The sequence below is a fragment of the Anomaloglossus baeobatrachus genome, chromosome 7 (assembly GCF_048569485.1).
Source record: "Anomaloglossus baeobatrachus isolate aAnoBae1 chromosome 7, aAnoBae1.hap1, whole genome shotgun sequence".
NCBI classification, from domain to species: Eukaryota; Metazoa; Chordata; class Amphibia; order Anura; family Aromobatidae; genus Anomaloglossus; species Anomaloglossus baeobatrachus.
The window spans coordinates 267,502,343-267,521,720 of NC_134359.1; the positions used below are offsets into that span (position 1 = coordinate 267,502,343).

Genomic DNA, 19,378 nt, shown 5'->3' on the forward strand with positions numbered 1-19,378 from the left:
TGAGCATCACACTATCACCATCAAAGTGACCACAGCTTATAGGGCAAAAAACAGGTGACAGGTTCCCTTTAAAGACTGCAAGCGACTCTTACTGGGCCGAGCACCGAGCGTACCAAGAACAGCGATGCTCGATCGAGAGGTTAGTATACGATCAGCAGCCAAATTCTGAACCCAGACACTGATTTTTCTAAAAAGTCCATGTTCAGTACTGGGGTTCGCTCATCTCTGTTCCTTATATAAAACACTAAGCGTTTTGACCCCCCCCAAAAAAATCTATGCACTATTGCAATTATGTTTCATTCCTATTGATGACTAGATAACATTAAGAATGACATGATAATAATCATCAAGTAATTGAAAGAAGCAATCAAAAACAGGAAAGTCTGGCGAAAACTGGCCCATAGAGTGCCCATGAGTTGGAAATGACTGAATGGATAGAATAACGGCAATGAAAAGTGGGAGAAATGAGGTGCTAGGAAGGTTTAGGGAAAAAAAAATACTTCTAATGCATTTTCAATCTTATGTACATGTGGTCTATTGAGGCACTTGATGAAAATGACCATCGGTCACGTGTTCTACTCATAATGCAACCGTAATTCTAGAGAATGTAGAGATTTCGTGAAATAGGACCCCTTATAGGCCGGTGAAAGAAGGTTGACGAAAACAGATTTTTTTCGTATGAAATTTAAATTTAAAGTTGTAATATTCTATTAAGCTTAATTAAATATTTATGTTTTATAATGTATCTTACATTTTCATAAAAAGTTGTGCATTCACCAAATAGGGTGGAGAAGATGAGAAGGAGGGACTTGTAGGACTCTGAAGCGAGAGGACAGAGAAAGCATTAAGTATTGGGAATTTTTGCTCTTCAGACGTCCAGGCTGGATTGTTTTTTGGATCTCCAAGGTCTACTCATCAAGAGATCTCAGGAGACTTCGGAGAAGACCGGCCACACACCAAGACTTCCAGGTTGATGGGTACCAGTGCCTACCAGTAGTGACTTACAGACTCCACCTTTGTGTGTTCCCTCTTTTATACTATTTGGGAATAGATAAATACATAGATAGATAAATAAATAGATAGATAGATAGATGGATAGATAGATATTGGATAGATAGATGGATAGATAGAGGGATAGATAGATAGAGCCATACAAGGGCATGTAAACGTTTCGACACTTCTGATCAAAATTACTGTTATTGTGGACGGTTGAAAATGAAATGATCTTTAATCAAGGCACATTTCCTTTGTATTTTAGGCAAAAAATATATTATTTTCATTTTTAAAATTTTTAAATGAACAAAAATAGAAAATGGACTTATGTAAAAGTTTCTGCACCCTGCATGGTTAGTACTTGGTAGCAGTCCCTTTGGTACGTATCACACCTGTAAATGCTTTTTGTAACCAAGAGTCTTTCAATTCTTCTTTGAGGGATTTTTATCCATTCTTCCTTGCATATGTCTTCCAGTTCTGTAAGATTCCTGGCTTGTCTTGCGTGCACTGCTCTTCCTTGGAGACGTCTTATAGTTCTGTGAGATTCCAGGCTCTTCTTCCAGTTCTGTGAGATTCCAGGCTCATCTTCCAGTTCTGTGAGATTCCTGGCTCGTTTTGCATACACTGCACTTTTGAGGTCTAGCCACAGATTTTCAATGATGTTCAGGTCAGGGGACTGTGAGGGTCATTGTAAAACCTTCAGCTTGTGCTTTTTGAGATCGTCTATTGTGGTTTTTGACGTGTGTTTAGGATCATTATCCATTTGTAGAAGCCATCTTCTTTTTAACTTCAGCTTTTTGTTATAGATGGTGTTATGTTTGCATCAAGAATTTGTTGAAATTTCATTGAATCCATTCTTCCTTGTACTCGTGAAATGTTCCCCATGCTATTGACTACAACACAACCGCAAGCATGATTGATCCAGCCCGATGCTTAATGGTTGTGAAGATGTTCCTTTCCTGAAATCCTGTGCCCTTTTTTCTTCCACACATACATTGTAGCCAAAGAGTTCTATTTTACCTCATTAGTTCACAGGACTTGTTCCAAAATACATCAGGCTTGTGTAGATGTTCTTTTATGTTTTTCTGACTCTGAATTTTATGGTGAGGAACCAGGAGTGGGTTTCTTCTGATGACTCTTCCATGAAGGCCATATTTGTGCACGTGTAGACAGTAGAACAATGTAAGGCTATGTCCGCACTTTGCAGTTCAATTTTGCAGCGTGTAAGTCACTGCCTGTGCATCTCAGAATGCAGCCGAAAAAGCTGTGTTCTGAGACGCATTCGGCAGAACGAAAAGTGCGGACATTCCTGGAGAGAATTCATGCGTTCTGGATGCTTTCTCTGCCATAGACAGAGTGGGAAAAGCATCCAGAACGCACATTTTTCACAGTACGCACCCACTCGGCTCTGCAGCATCCCCATAGACTTGTAGCAGAGCCGACCGCATTGTCACTGTCATGGCTGGCTGTGGGACAGTGCCGCGCAAACAGAATGAACTCGGATGAACTTCACCCGACATCGTTGTGATCGCGCGGCTCTGTGCGTGTGCTGCGGTTTGATTTGCGGTCACACGTGAAGGACTCACCTGTGATCACAAATCCCCTCTGTGACTACAGTGAGCCACACGATCAGCTGTGCCATCACTCAGGTTACTCGCGGCCACAGCAGCAGTCCTCCATCTGAGAGCGGTGGCCGCGAGTAACCGCAGTGACAGCACAGCTGATCGCGCGACTCACTTCAGTTGCTGCATGGAGCTCACAGGAGCGGCGGAGTTCTAGTGCCGCTTCTGTCAGCTTCCGATGTAGCAGAGCTGGAAGCGTCGTGGGACCTTGCGTGGATTATGTCAGACCTGGAGGTGTTTTTGAGGGGTTAATAAAGTGGTGAAAGAGGGTGTTTTTTTGTCTTTCATTACAAATAAATGATTTTTTGGATGTGTGTGTTTATTTACTTTAACTTACAGGTTCATCATGGACGGTATCTCGGGGACACTCCTGCCATGATTAACCTAGGACTTAGTGGCAGCTATGGGCTGCTGCCATTAACTCCTTATTACCCCATTTGCCACCGCACCAGGGCAATTCGGGATGAGCCGGTAAAGTCCCGGGACTGTCACATCTAATGGATGCGGCAATTCCGGGCGGCTGCTGGCTGATATTGTTAGGCTGGGGAGCTCCCCATAATGTGCAGCTTCCAATCCTGAGAATACCAGCCTTCAGCCATGTGGCTTTACCCTGCCTGGTATCCAAATGGGGAGGGACCGCACGTCGTTTTTTTTCCATTTATTTTTTTTTTTTTACTGCTCGATATAGACACGCCCACCGGCGGCTGTGATTGGTTGCAGTGAGATAGCTGTCACTCAGCGTGGGGGCGTGTCTGACTGCAACCAATCATAGGCGCCGGTGGGCGGGGGAAGCAGGGAATGATTGATAATGGATTAATGACCGGCCGGCATTTTCAAAAGAGAAGCCGCCACAGTGTGAATGCCGTGCTGCGCAGCGCCGGTGATCGTGGATCGGTAAGTATGAGAGAGGGGGTGGGAGGGAGAGACAGAGAGAGATAGAGACATATAGAGAGACCGACCGACAGACCGACCAATAGAGAGAGAGAAGGAGACCGACAGAGAGAGAGAGACGAAAGACCTGCCTTAGTTATATTAAATAAAAACATGTGGATCGCAATAATAATGCAATGCAAGCACACTGCTTCACATTTTGGCAGCGATTTTCTACAATTCATTGATTTCAATGGGTGTAGAACGCAGCCAAAATGGCAAAAACAATTGACATGCTGCTTCTTTGAACGCATGGTTTTTGCCACAAAATATGCAAATTAAACGCTGCGTTTAGAAACGCAAAGTGCGGACTAGAAATCCCCATTTTTCATAGACTTTGCTGGAAAATCAAAAAGCATGCCTTTTGGCATGAAAATGCTGCAATTCAAAATGAGCCAAAAAAGCAGCTGAAAAGCAGGTGGAAACGGAAAGTACAGACACAGCCTAACACAACTCCAGAGTCTGCTGAATCTTCCTGAAGGTCTTTTGCAGTCAAACAGGGGATTTTGATTTGCCTCTCCAGCAATCCTACCAGCAGCTATCACAGATATTTTTTTCTTGGTCTTCCAGATTTTATCTTGACCTCCACTGTTCCAGATAACGGACGGCCATTTCTTAATTATATTTTGAACTGAGGAAAGGGCAACTCAAAAACACGCCTGCTTTGTGAACCTCTGCTATTTTCATTTTCAGAGTGCCAGGCAGCTGCTAAGTAGAGTCCATGGTTGCTATTTTTTGGCACAAGGTTAGAGGGGGCTGTTTTTTTTTTTTTTATAAAGCTATGAAATTTTCATCATTTGGTCTTTCCTAACCATGATAGTGAACAAGCCATAACCCGAACTGGCTAATTAAGGTCTGAAACCTTGTTCAAAGTTATCTGAGCACACAAATCTCCAAGGGTGCTCAAACTATTGCATCTGCCCATTTTCCTTTTTGTAATTCTTAAAATGTAAAAGATGAAAATATTATTTTTTTGTGCCTAAATTACAAAGGAAATGTGTCATCTTTAACTTTATGCCTTTTGGAGATCATTTCATCTTCACCTTAAATGTTCAAAATAGTAATTTTGACTAGGGACTAGGGGTGCCCAAACTTTTGCATGCCACTGTAATTGTGATCCAACATGGATGGATTAATGTTAAACTTTCCTGGGATTTAATAGTCCGCTTCTCATTCCTTCATATCACAGGAACATCTATGCTGAATATTTGCACAGATTTTAGTATTCCGGATCTTTGCCTCTAATGCCTGCTTTACACGCTTCAATAAATCTTTCAATCCGTCGTCGGGGTCAAGTTGTAAGTGACGCACATCCTGCATCGTTCGTGACGTATTTGCGTGTGACACCTACGTGCAATCAAGATTGAACGAAAATACGTTGATCGCATACACGTCGTTTATTCCTCATACATTGGACGTTTTGTTGTACGAACCTAGTCAATTGTAACGTGTGACATCCCTCATACGATTTTGGTGTCTGAGGCTATGTGCGCAGGTGTGCGCTCTGCACCGCAGCTTAAAAAAGGTCTGCTTCAGAGCGCAGCTGAAAAGCTGCGTTCTGAAGCGCCTCACAATGTCTGTCATTCACTAATCTCTGTCAGTCGGTCACTATCTCTGTCCCTCACTCTCTGTCCATGTCAGTCTATCCCCCTCTCTCATATACTCACCGATCCCCGATCCCCGGCGCTGCACGGCGTTCACACTGCTCCGGCGGCTTTTACTGTTTTGAAAAAGCTGGCCGCCCATTAAACAATCTCGTATTCCCTGCTTTCCCCGCCCACCGGCGCCTATGATTGGTTACAGTGAGACACGCCCCCACGCTGAGTGACAGGTGTCACACTGCACCCAATCACAGCAGCCGGTGGGCGTGTCTATACTGTGCAGTGAAATAAATAATTAAATAATTAAAAAAAACGGCGTGCGGTCCCCCCAATTTTACAACCAGCCAGATAAAGCCATACGGCTGAAGGCTGGTATTCTCAGGATGGGGAGCTGTTACATCTCGTGGCTCTCCTGAGGCAAGGACTGAGGCAGTCTCCCATTCCTTGCCTGCTACGAGCACTCCTGCTCAGCAGCGCCGAAGGTCTGCCAGACTGCGCAGTGTGCAGGAGATACCTTCTCAGAGAGGCAGCAGAAGGGTGACACCTAGTGGTTCTCCTGTTACAAGGAGTGAAGCGGTCTCCCATTCCTGGCCTGCCGCAGACTCTCCTGCTCAGCGGCCCCGAAGGTCTGCGAGGCTGCGCAATGTGCAGAGGTTTACTGCTCAGGGAAGCAGTGAGATTCCCGTTATCTCTGCACATTGTGAGACCGAGGATCCCGCCTCTATTTCCCAGAGGCAGGAGGGTGAGCATGTGCAATGCGTGGTGGGTCCTGATTCGCTCACTGACGTCACACGGCTTGATGACAAGGCTGGTGACGTGGTGAATCCTGACTGGCCAGGCTGGGACGTCGTGGACCCTGATTGGGTCAAGTCCGTCATCTCCGCCTCGCGCCCGCCCTCGGGTGGAGCTGCACCTCCTTAAAAACTTCCCCTGCCATCATGGCGGCGCGCGACCGTCCTTCTATGTTTGGATGTCTGGCAGTGTGCTGCCACGCCACTGCTCAGGCATTACTGTCTCTTGTGGGCTTGGCCCTTGCTGCTCCGGCAGTACCTCGTTTGCAGGCCGTGTTCCTGCCTTGCTGCTCCGGCAGTACCCCCGTCAACAGGCCGTGTTCCTGTCCCAGGTGAGCTCCTCAAGTCTCCATTGGACTCACCTGGTTATTGAAAGCACACGTGCGTGGGCACCTCTGTGCTACCCTCGTGCCATATTCTCGTGACTTCCACTGGCACACGTGCGTGGGCACCTCTGTGCTTCCCCGTGCAACAGGTACACCGAGCCGTGAGATTTGTGCCATACAACCCTCAGGGGTTAGGGCAGATCGGTGTACATAGATCGTCTGTGACATTCCAGACGATTGCTAGCAGCAACCCGCTCACTCTTCACCCACCATAGCGGCGGTCCCTTACACCGCACAGTGGACCTTGACCGGCGGAAGCAGTCCATTTCCCATCTTGGCACGCTTCCCCGGGTCCCCCTCGTAACATTACGGTCGCGCCAAAGGTCTGGCTATGGCTGAAGAGCAGCAGCAGTTGCTGCGTTATGTGCAGCAGTTGGAGTCACGATTGGCAGCAGTGGAGCAGTCTTCCTCCGATAAGACTACTCTGACGACAGTCACCACCCGGGCGGCTACCCAGGCTGTGCTATTGGGCGGAAGGTCTCCTCGCCTTGCGCTTCCAGAGCGCTTTAGCGGCAACAGCCCTGAGTGCCGTGGGTTTATAAACCAGGTTACCACCTACTTAGAGCTGTCCGCGACTCTTTACGCTACCGAGAAGGCGAAGGTAGCCTTCGTCCAGTCCCTGCTCACAGGGAGAGCGCTGAAGTGGTCCACGCCGTTGTGGGAGCGCGGAGATCGTGTGGTGAATAACTTAGCAGCTTATCTTGGGGCCATGAGAATGGTGTTCCTCGGGCCTCAAGTCACCCACGATTCCGCGCTGCGCCTCCTACGACTTCGGCAAGGGTCTGCTTCAGTCGGGGACTTTGCTGTACACTTTAGGACACTGGCCGCAGAGCTGGACTGGCCGGATAAGGTCCTTGTCCCTGTGTTTTGGGAGGGCCTGGCAGGGTTTGTCAAAGACACACTGGCCACACGTGAGGTGCCTGCCACTTTAGAGTCCTTGATTCAGGTTGCCTCTCGCATAGACATCCGCCAGGCGGAGCGAAGGCTCGAGGTCTCTTCAGCACCCACGTCTTCTCGGCCTAAAAAGCGTCTGACTCCCGTCTTCCATCAGACAGGTCCCCCAGCCAGTCCTGTAGGCGACTCCGTGGAGTCAATGGAAGTGTCCAAGGTGGTCTCCTCTGCCCCAGGTTCTCGGTCTTGTGTCATCTGCTTTTCCTGTGGGCAGAGGGGACACATAGCTACCCTATGTCCCAAACCGTCGGGAAAAGACAGCGTCTAGTTTCTATCAGAGGGGGGACTCTAGACGCTACTTCTCCCTCTAGGTTGACTATCAGCGCCCAGTTGCAGTTCGGCACTACTCTCTTCTCTGCCCTGGCTTGCTTGGACTCAGGCGCTGAAGGCAATTTCATCTCGACCTCCCTGGCAACCCGATACTCAGTTCCCCTGGTTCTGTTGCCCAAGCCACTCAGGGTCCGGGTAGTCGACGGGTCCATACTACTCGATCCTATCACCCAGATCACCATCCCTCTCAGGATGGATGTACCACCGGGACACCATGAGCAGGTGTCCTTCCTGGTGCTTCCAGGGGGGACGGATGAGATCCTACTGGGTCTTCCCTGGTTGAGACAGCATGCTCCTATACTCAACTGGGCAACAGGGGAGATCTCATCCTGGGCAGGATCCTGTAGAGAGCACCTCGTGACTACCGAACCACCCGCTACCATTAGGTCGGTTGGGTCCTCAGGGAATACTGAGGGGCCGGGTTTACCGACACCTTATGAGGCCTACAGGGATGTCTTTTCCAAAAGGGCCGCAGATACTCTTCCTCCCCACCGGCCATATGATTGCCGAATAGACCTGAAGCCAGGCTCCGAGCCCCCTAGGGGCATAGTGTATCCACTCTCTGCTCCAGAGACGGAGGCTATGTCCAAATATATTCAGGACAGCCTGGCGAAGGGGTTCATTCGCAAGTCTATTTCACCGGCTGGTGCAGGGTTCTTTTTTTGTGCAGAAGAAGGAAGGGGATCTGCGCCCCTGTATCGATTACAGGGGATTAAATGCAATCACAATCAAGAACAAATACCCTTTGCCCCTCATTACTGAGCTATTTGATCGATTCCGCGGGGCAAAGGTCTTCACAAAGCTGGATCTACGCGGGGCGTATAATCTAGTGCGAGTCCGAAGGGGCGATGAGTGGAAGACCGCCTTTAACACCAGGGACGGTCACTACGAGTATCTAGTAATGCCCTTCGGACTCTGCAATGCCCCCGCCATATTTCAAGACTTTGTGAATGACATTTTCCGGGATTTGTATCTTTCCGTGGTTGCATACCTGGATGACATTCTTATCTTCTCCCCCGATCTTACCACCCATCGGAGGGATGTCATCCGAGTACTTAAGAGGCTCCGCACCCATTCGTTATATGCTAAGCTGGAAAAGTGCGTTTTTGAACAGGAATCCTTGCCGTTCCTGGGGTACATAGTGTCCAGTCAGGGGTTAGCAATGGATCCGGGGAAGTTGGAGACAGTGATGAACTGGCCTGAGCCCCGCTCGCTGAAGGCGATCCAGCGATTCTTGGGGTTTATCAATTATTATCGCCAGTTCATTCCCAACTTCTCGACGGTGGCAGCACCCATCATTGCCCTTACCCGCAAGGGCGCTAATCCCAAAGCATGGACACGGGAAACGGTAGAGGCATTTCACACTCTCAAAACTCACTTCTCCAGAGCTCCCATCCTTCATCGTCCAGACATCTCCAAACCCTTCCTACTGGAGGTAGACGCCTCTTCGGTCGGTGCAGGTGCAGTCCTGTACCAGAAAAACGAACGAGGAAGGAAACATCCATGTTTCTTTTTCTCCAAGACCTTTTCTCCGGCCGAGAGGAACTACTCCATAGGGGATAGGGAGTTACTGGCGATGAAACTAGCATTCCAGGAATGGCGGCATCTCCTGGAGGGTGCGAAGCATCCATTTGAGGTTTTTTCTGACCACAAAAACCTCACATACCTCCAGACAGCACAACGCCTGAACCCAAGGCAGGCCCGTTGGTCTTTATTCTTCTCCCGGTTCCGCTTTATTATCCGCCACCTGGCCGGTGAGAAGAACGTACGGGCCGATGCCTTGTCACGTTGTATGGTTGTGTTGGAGGAGGACGAGGAGGAGCCTCGTCTTATACTACCCCCGGACAGCTTGAGGATGGTCACTCCCACTTCTTTGGACCAGGTGCCACCTGGCAAAACCCTCGTTCCCCCTGAACTACGGAACGAGGTGCTATCGTGGGCCCATGCCTCCAAGGTCGGGGGTCACTTCGGGGTCAAAAGGACCAGAGACCTGGTGACCAGGCATTATTGGTGGCCGAGACTACCCCAGGACATACAGGAATATGTGGGAGCCTGTATGTCGTGTGCTCGGAATAAGCCGTCCCGGCAGAGACCGGCAGGTCTTCTTCACCCACTGCCAGTGCCGGATCGTCCCTGGGAAGTGGTAGGGATGGACTTCCTGGGAGATCTGCCCAAGTCAGCAGGGCACAGGGTCGTATGGGTCATCACGGACCACTTCTCTAAAATGGTCCACTTGGTGCCTCTCCCACGACTCCCGACGTCACGTGCTCTCGCCACCTTGTTCATTCGGCATGTATTTAGGTTGCATGGCATGCCTGACAAGGTGGTGAGCGACCGGGGTCCCCAGTTCGCGTCTCGCTTCTGGAGAGAGCTCTGTAAGCTCCTGCAGATAGAGCTGAACATCTCCTCCGCATACCATCCCGAGACCAATGGACTAGTGGAGAGGACTAATCAGACCTTGGTAACTTACCTCCGCCATTTTATATCCGCGCACCACGACAACTGGGCTAACCTCCTTCCTTGGGCCGAATTTGCCATTAACAATTCGGTCCATGAATCCTCTGGCCAGACTCCGTTCCTACTCAATAACGGACAACATCCCAGAATCCCGGTTCCGATGCCCATTACGTCACCCGATACTAGAGTGGAGGATTGGGCGACCAAGGCCCGGGAGATCTGGGATGACACCCAAGAGGCTCTTAAAAGGGCCAAAGACCGGATGGTGATAACGGCTGATGTTCGCCGCCGCCCTGCACCATCCTTCGCCCCTGGTGACCTAGTATGGCTGTCCTCTAAGAATGTTAACCTACGGGTACAGGCAGCCAAATTCGCCCCTAGGTATCTGGGTCCGTTTAAAGTACTACAGCAGGTAAACCCAGTGGCATATCGACTCCAGCTCCCTCCACGCTGGGCTATAGCCAACACCTTTCACGTGTCCCTCCTGAAACCCGTACGACTTAATAAATTCTCGGGGTCCCTGCCGGCTCAAACCGACTCCCCGTCCGACGACCCTGAGGTGGCAAAACTTGTGGAGACAAAAGTCATACTGGGCAAGAGGTACTACCTTGTGGAGTGGGCCGGAGCATAGATCCTGGGAGTTGGAGGATCATATCCGCGCCCCGGGTTTGATAGCGGCCTTCGAGCACGGACAGGGGGGGGGCCTAGACGGGGGGGTAATGTTACATCTCGTGGCTCTCCTGAGGCAAGGACTGAGGCAGTCTCCCATTCCTTGCCTGCCACAAGCACTCCTGCTCAGCAGCGCCGAAGGTCTGCCAGACTGCGCAGTGTGCAGGAGATACCTTCTCAGAGAGGCAGCAGAAGGGTGACACCTAGTGGTTCTCCTGTTACAAGGAGTGAAGCGGTCTCCCATTCCTGGCCTGCCGCAGACTCTCCTGCTCAGCGGCCCCGAAGGTCTGCGAGGCTGCGCAATGTGCAGAGGTTTACTGCTCAGGGAAGCAGTGAGATTCCCGTTATCTCTGCACATTGTGAGACCGAGGATCCCGCCTCTATTTCCTAGAGGCAGGAGGGTGAGCATGTGCAATGCGTGGTGGGTCCTGATTCGCTCACTGACGTCACACGGCTTGATGACAAGGCTGGTGACGTGGTGAATCCTGACTGGCCAGGCTGGGACGTCGTGGACCCTGATTGGGTCAATTCCGTCATCTCCGCCTCACGCCCGCCCTCGGGTGGAGCTGCACCTCCTTAAAAGCTTCCCCTGCCATCATGGCGGCGCGCGACCGTCCTTCTATGTTTGGATGTCTGGCAGCGTGCTGCCACGCCACTGCTCAGGCATTACTCTCTCTTGTGGGCTTGGCCCTTGCTGCTCCGGCAGTACCTCGTTTGCAGGCCGTGTTCCTGCCTTGCTGCTCCGGCAGTACCCCCGTCAACAGGCCGTGTTCCTGTCCCAGGTGAGCTCCTCAAGTCTCCATTGGACTCACCTGGTTATTGAAAGCACACGTGCGTGGGCACCTCTGTGCTACCCTCGTGCCATATTCTCGTGACTTCCACTGGCACACGTGCGTGGGCACCTCTGTGCTTCCCCGTACAACAGGTACACTGAGCCGTGAGATCTGTGCCATACAACCCTCAGGGGTTAGGGCAAATCGGTGTACATAGATCGTCTGTGACATTCCAGACGATCGCTAGCAGCAACCCGCTCACTCTTCACCCACCATAGCGGCGGTCCCTTACACCGCACAGTGGACCTTGACCGGCGGAAGCAGTCCATTTCCCATCTTGGCACGCTTCCCCGGGTCCCCCTCGTAACAGGGAGCTCCACGTTATGGGGAGCCCCCCAGCCTAACAATATCAGCCAACAGCCACCCAGAATTGCCGCATACATTAGATGCGACAGATCTGAGCCTGTACCCGGCTCTTCCCGATTTGCCCTGGTGCGTTGGCAAATCGGGGTAATAAGGAGTTAATGGCAGCCCATATCTGCCAATAAGTCCTAGATTAATCATGTCAGGCGTCTATGAGACACCCTCCATGATTAATCTGTAAATTACAGTAAATAAACACACACAGCTGAAAAAATAATTTATTAGAAATAAAAAACACAAACATATACCCTGGTTAACCACTTTAATCAGCCCCAAAAAGCCCTCCATGTCCGACGTACTCCAGGATGGTCCAGCGTCGCATCCAGCGCTGCTGCATGGAGGTGACCGGAGCTGCAGCAGACACAGCCGCTCCTGTCACCTCCACACAGCAAATGAAGACAGCCGCGCGATCAGCTGAGCTGTCACTGAGGTTACCCGCTGTCACTGGATCCAGCGGTGGATGCAGCGGTGGCCGCGGGTAACCTCAGTGACAGCTCAGCTGATCGCGCTACTCACCTCAGTTGCTGCGTGGAGGTGAGAGGAGCAGCGGTGAGATGCTGCGGGCTCCGCTACCGGTGACAGGGGTAACGGGTCAGTCGGGGCGTTAGCCGCGGGCATGGGCAGTGAGGGAGGTGGCGTGGTGAACGGTAGCAGGCCGGGCCCCTCAGCCGTATCGACCGATCCCTTGGGGACATAGGGGCGTGGGTCGCTTACCCACTCCTCTGGAACCACCTCCACTTCGTATGCCCGAATAGTTGCGGCCAGGCCCTTCATTTCCGACGTCCACTCCACCAGCATGGAGTGGACCTTCGCCTGGAGCTCCTGGCACATCTTGCTGCTGGATCCAGGAACGTGTTGCGGCAGAGTCCTGGCATCCCTGCACTCCGCAGCGCTAGTTACATGCCGCCATCCTTCACCCGCTCCCCCCTTGGTACTCTTTAGCACTTCCGTTTGTTGGGGGCGGGGCTTCGCTTTCACGCCTTCCCTGCTCGGAGAAGATGCTCGAGCGGGAGCTTTTCGCGCCAAGATGGCAGCGCATCAAAATTTTCGGACGGACACCGCCGGTGGAGATCACAAGGCGCACTTCTACTGGTAAGTAGATGGGTTCAATCCTGTTCGTGATGCCAAGTTGTCGCGGGCGGGGAGGACGCACTCGCTGCTGTGCTCTCGCTAGCGCTCCGGTCCGGCACTGCTGCGGCTGCTCGGTGGCTCGAGCGATGGGCCGGATCCGGGGACTCGAGCGGCGCCCCTCGCCCGTGAGTGAAAGGGGTGGTTGGTTTGGGGGATTTAGTCCGTGACGCCACCCACGGGTTGTGGTGAAGATGGGCACCACCGCTGCTGGTGACGGGGATCCCGGGAGCGATGGTAGGGAGCAGCTGGGATGTTGTTTTCCCCCTCCGTGGGTAGGGGTTGGTGGTCTCGGGGCCCGGTGAGGTGATGGCAGAGGCTGGGTCTGTGAGGTGCAGCGTTGCAGGGACAGCGCGGCGCGGTGCCGGATGGCAGAGATGTACTCACTCAGCAAGAAAGGTACAAAGTCCTCAGTAAACCAAACGGCTGGATGGACGGGTCCCGCAGCCGGCTGCAGTGTTTCTCTCCCTGGACAGGTGATGGCGGCTGTCTTTCCCTGCACCTTGATGTACTTATTGACTACTATGGATTCCCAACGGTAGTTCGCTCCCCGGTGTATGGGTACCGAAGGAGCCCGTTTGCCCGCAGGCGCTGGCCCTTGGCTCTCTAGCCTTAGGCGGTAGCTGTATACCCTCACGGTGTGGACTGTTGCTTTCAATCAGGACTTTTGCTGTTAGGAAACCCCTGGGGTTCCAGTCACATTCGGATCTGACTATTGTCGGTGGCTCCAAGCCTGGTCGGGCTCCGATGGCCCTGCCTGTGTGTGCTTGCTTCACTTGGCTCCCCGGTCAGTACCGGCGGGCCAACGCCCGACCCCGGTCCTACGGTTCCGCGTTGCTTCACCACTCCTGCAGACGGCCACCACCGTCTGCCAACCTTGCTGTCAGTGCCTGGGCCACTATCCAGACACCCAAGTGTTTACTCCTCTCACTTTGACCTCCAAAACTAATCTGTCACTTTTCCCGCCTCCAGGCCTGTGAACTCCTCGGTGGGTGGGGCCAACCGCTTGGCTCCACCCTCACCTGGTGTGGACATCAGACCCTGGAGGGAGGCAACAAGGGTTTTGTGTTTGGCTGTTGTCCCTGTCTAATGGGGGTGGGTGTGTGTGTTATCTGTGACGACCTGGCTAGTCAAGGGCGCCACATTACTCTTTAAAATTTCCTACAGGTCCTCTAACTTTTTGGATCACTTTCTTAACCATATTTTTAATTTAATAGTCAACAAACTCCTCCTTGTCAGTTCAGGTACTTGATGCTTTTTATCTTGACGTGTCTGAATAGTTTGCTAATAAACTTAATTGGCACTAGGGGATGAATAATTTTGATGTTATCTGTACATAATAATGATTATGCTTTGTTTCTGTCCCGCAGATTCTAACAATGAAGCAGGAGCTACACAAGAACAGGGAATTACAGAAAAAAGTATGTGAATTGTACTGGGATATTTACAATGACCCAGAGTTAGGGGACCTTTCTCCGAGCATGAGCCACCCAACCGCTATCCAGTACTCCAGCTTTGTGCTCTCCATAATCACTTGTATCATTGGATTTACCGGCAACCTTCTTGTCATCTTCGTCATCGGATTCCTAATGAAGAAGACCAAATCTCAGATCTGGTTCCTGAACTTGGCCGTGGCAGATTTCTCCTTTCTTCTGTTCCTTCCGCTTCAGGCGGTGTCTGTCTTATCAGCAAGATGGCCGTATGGGCCCAGTATGTGCAAATTCTACAACTTCATTACCTTTGTTAATATGTACGCCAGTATTTACATCCTCACAGCTCTAAATATTGATCGCACCTTGTCTGTGGCTAAACCAATATGGCACCAAAGGTTCCTTTCTCGGAAATTTGGTTACAGTATTTGTCTACTCATCTGGGTGTTATCGGCCGTATGTAGTATTCCAGCAGTTGTCTACAGTGACCAAGTTTTAACTAGTGAAAAACCTCAATGTATTCTCTTTAGTAATGAAATCACTAGCCTTGTATACTCAAATATTAAACCAAACTCGAATTTGAGTCAAACATGGAGGGGACTATACCGTAAATCATGCGATATGACCTTCCCAAATGAAAGCATTTTCAAATTGTGGGTAGAAATGCAATCTTCAATGATGAGTCTTTTAGTTCCACTTGCAGTGATCGGTTGCATCATCCCGCTGTGTGTGATCCTATCCTCCAACATCATCATCATTCATCACGTGAAGAAATCCCAGGTGCCGTCATCATCTAGACTGTACAGAGTGGTGATCGCAGCCATTCTGGTCTTCTTCTGTACCAGGACTCCTTTAGTTTTAGCCCAGATTATTTTCTTGGTGTCGGCCCATACTATGGAGTTTACTCTAATGTATAAGGTCATTGCATTTTTTCCGTTGTTATCCAGCATAGCCGCCACTAACACTTTCTTGAATCCTGTGGTATACGTGCTGGTGGGGAAAAAGTTTAGGGAAGAAATTTCACAATTTTCTTGGAAAAATAGAGAGGATGCCATATATCAGATGTGTGGCTATATGAGAAACATTTTTCCTTCAAGATAATTCAAAGAATCGACCGCTAACCTCTAGGGTCGGTGTCGTTTTCTGACTGGCCCATCTTAAAGATGTTGTCAGGTCCAAGTCCACAAGTCTGCAGTCACCCTATGGCACTCCAGACTTGTAAAATCCTCACATTGCATGAAATGTTATGCTCTACCGTTAGAAGTGTCCTCCAAGAATGTGAAAATATGACCATTGTGACATAATTCAAACTGCAACCCATCCTAGTCACGTGTCAGGATAGGCTACAGTCTGAACAAACAGTGCTCAAGACGTGTGTCTCAACTGTCAGAGGAGCAGCATCATGGACAAACATAACTGATCTGCTCAACGCTGTTACAGGAGGAAAAAGAAGCTTGGCTAACTAGACAAAATTGCCTATTTTTCTCAAGCCTCGCTACTTGCTCATTTGTAAACCTGCTCTTCTTAGTCAGCCTACAAGGTTTAGAGCACCACACAGAGACTGCCTGAGCAAGCAGGAGGACCATTAAGGCAAAGCCAACTATATGGTGTACAGCTACGTACAAACACTGTGTTAAGAGGTTAAAGAGGACCAACCACCAGAATTTTCTTACATAAACTAAAGCCACTGCTATACTGGCACTATCATGCTGATTCTATACATACCTTTAGTTGTGAGATCGGATGTATAGTTTCTGAAATACAGGCAAGTAAAGTTTGTGAAATGCACTGTTATTTGATTGATAGCAGCTACAGAATATCTAATAGGTGGGTCTGGTTTTTCTAGTTATTCCCGCCCCTGTCTGCCTGCCTGTCCTTCCTCCCCCTTGACTTTCCTCCCTCCCTCCTCCCCCTGTAATAACAGAGACAGAGGAGGAAGGACAGGCAGGCAGACAGGGGTGGGAATAACTAGCAAAACCCGGCCCACCTATTAGATATTCTGTAGCACCTATCAATCGAATAACAGCGCATTTAGCAAGCTTTACTTATCTGTATTTCAGAAATTATACATCCGATCTCACAACTAAAGGTATGTATAGAATCAGCATGATAGCGCCAGTATAGCACTGGCTTTAGTTTATATAGGAAAATCCTGGGGGTGGGTCCTCTTTAAGTAATTTTGTAATCTTGCTTGCGTTATCCCTTGTCTTCTATGTTTTCATCCCAAAGCTGTATGATGTCTTCTGTAATCTTCTGACATCTGCTGCTGTCACAAAAGGTAAAATGATGCTAAAACAGGTCTGTGCAGCATAGGAAGGCAGTATATTGTATGGCTAGTAGAATTTCTATAACAATCAAAAAAGACTGCTGGAACATCATTGTAAATGTGAACAGGGTGCTAGCTAAAATATACACAATCTATATGAAGTGAAAGCTGCACACCAAATTCAGAGAAATATGAACTAGCATAGCTGCTTTATAATACATAAAAAATGAAAAATACAATTAGCCATATGAAAAATTGAAAAAATGTAAATGTGACATTGCATAACTGCTGAGGATTATTTGAAAAAAGAGATATTTAGCTAATGCAATGGTCAATTCATTACTGCCCCATAACCACTTCACAGTAATCTCTTATTTATGGGGTCCCCATAGCTGGCATGGGTAGAATTTCTATGACCCGTATATATACATATTGCTGCATGCTTTTTAGATGACAGATTTCGGAAACTCACTAATGGGTGAGATGTACAAAAATATACAGAGATGTTGTAATGAACGGTTTCAATAAAGCATGGATCCAGACAAAGTGCCATTGCTGTTTACGTCAAGGGACACTGTTGTAGCCTAATTCTAGTTATTCTCTGCAAACTGAGGTACTTGAGAAATTCAAATTACATCAGAATGACATTCAAAGAAAACCAGTGTAGGGAACCTACACCTGGCTAGCAACAGCTCAAAAATACATGACAAAACACAGGAAACAAGAGCAAATAGCTGAATTATAGTCAGTATTTATTAGGAGAAAAACTCTTAAAGTGCATGGTACAATATATGAGCACAATTAAAAAACATGGAGTAGACGTCTATTACGTTCCCCCATGATGAAGCGGCCAGCGAAACGTACGTCGGGCCTCCTTACCACCGGACTTGGGTAATGCCCTCTGCACTATGCACTTTATATTATTATTATGCCTGTATATATACTCTGTTGCTGCAAATACCTTTCTGATCCTTTATAGCATGCTATATGTTCATTGAAAAATACTGAGAAAACCTTTGCCTTTATAGCATGACTGTCCCACTTCGGAATCCTTAATGATCGACCTGATATCAATTTGCACTTTAACATAGGGTCATCATATATGTGAGTTTTCCCATTGTGGCATTACCCTTATCTGTACCCGATATTAGTTTCTCCATGCCCTCTTTTCCTCCTTCACCTCTACTCCATGTTTTTTAATTGTGTTTACTTGGTAGATACCATACCTAGGAGGGAACTAATTGGCAAGATGGTCAGACATGTGTACAGAGCTCTCTATTGAAAGCTATCTAGCTATCTAATAAAAAATGTACTGTACATCATAAAAGTAAGTACACCCCTCACATTTTTGTAAATATTTTATTATATATTTTCATGGGACAACACTGAAGATCTGATACTTTGATAGAATGTACAGCAGTCAGTGTGTAGGACATGGTCAAGATACCTCCATTCTGATTTAGTGTTGTATTAGAGTGTAAGCTTTGCGTGTCATACATGTATTATAGTTATATGTATTGGAATAAAGAGAGGTTTGCCAGTGCAGAAAGAGGAATATGCAGGTGCTGTCAAGCACAGGAAATAGATACTTTTGGTCTCTAAGGCAACAACCACCCCTGTTCCAGGTGTGAGTTGGACTAGCTGACGCCTCCCCCCTTGAGACTGTAGATGGTTTAACCCAGACAGAAAAGTGCGGGAAATTGTTTGTGAGGAGAAGAAGCTGTCTGAGGGAGCAGTGTAAGAAGTGGTTGTGTGAAGCCCCTCACCTGTAGCGGTCACCTCGGGGACTTCAGGGACTTCTCTCCACCTCCAGGGACGCCGCAGGTTGGGAATCTTCTGGCAACAGGTATGTCAGGTTAACTTTAATAGAAGTCGTGACGCCACTCTCGGTTTTGCGGTCAGGATGAGGGGTGAACGCCACTGCAGTTTAACGAGCGTCTGGGGCAGATGGTGTCTGCAGTTTGGTGTTATGGCCTCCCGAGAGTGAGGCTGGCGCCAGCGGCTCGGGTGTAACTGCGTAGTACCACAGGTCGCAGAAGAACTCACACACAGTCCAGAAATGTCTTTCAGGGTTTTTACTCATGTTCAGTTGTTCACTGTGAGGTAACCCGGGCGATACTGAGATAGACTGCAGGGAGAAAGAGGTATCCTTCAGGCTGGTATAGGGGTGACCTTAAGCTCGCTTTCCGAGCACTTCTTGTTTCGGTTAACCCCCGACTTGAAGTATATGGGATTCATCCAGGGAAGTCGCATCTGCCTTTTCTCCCCTTTCTGGCCCGTTTGCTGGCAGCGTGGACCAAGTAAAGATGGCTTCTTGCCCTATATCACTTATGGGCCCCCTCGTTGCTGCTGATGCTGCGGGCTCTGTGTTGTTTGGTGAGACACCTCGAGTGCCCTCACCGCCAGGTTTAGCAGACCACTAAATGGATGTCTGGCTCTAGGGACCTGTCTCCGTGCATGCCTGGTCTACCAGGAGTCCCCGTACTCAATCACCCCGCTTCTTCCTGAGGTGTCTTTCAGTCTGACTCTGTGGCAACCGAACTCACCCTCCAACAGCCACTGCACCGGCAGGGTCTGACTAGCGTGTCTGCATGCCCGCTCTCCGCTTCAGACTCGGCTTGTGAGTCC

The 19,378-nt window shown here is 49.3% G+C and overlaps 1 protein-coding gene across 2 annotated transcripts; it reads left to right on the forward strand.

Moving 5' to 3' along the window:
- Positions 1 to 801: 801 nt before the first annotated feature.
- Positions 802 to 16,178, forward strand: LOC142246188 (C3a anaphylatoxin chemotactic receptor-like). 2 transcript variants are annotated; one of them, XM_075319217.1, is made up of 2 exons: positions 802 to 1,018; positions 14,425 to 16,178. In XM_075319217.1, exon 2 carries the CDS (start codon positions 14,434 to 14,436, stop codon positions 15,583 to 15,585), a length of 1,152 nt encoding a protein of 383 aa, XP_075175332.1. In that variant the 5' UTR covers positions 802 to 1,018; positions 14,425 to 14,433; the 3' UTR covers positions 15,586 to 16,178. The 2 variants fall into 2 exon arrangements, with proteins under 2 accessions (XP_075175332.1, XP_075175333.1); XM_075319218.1 differs by having other exon boundaries at positions 810 to 969.
- Positions 16,179 to 19,378: the final 3,200 nt, after the last annotated feature.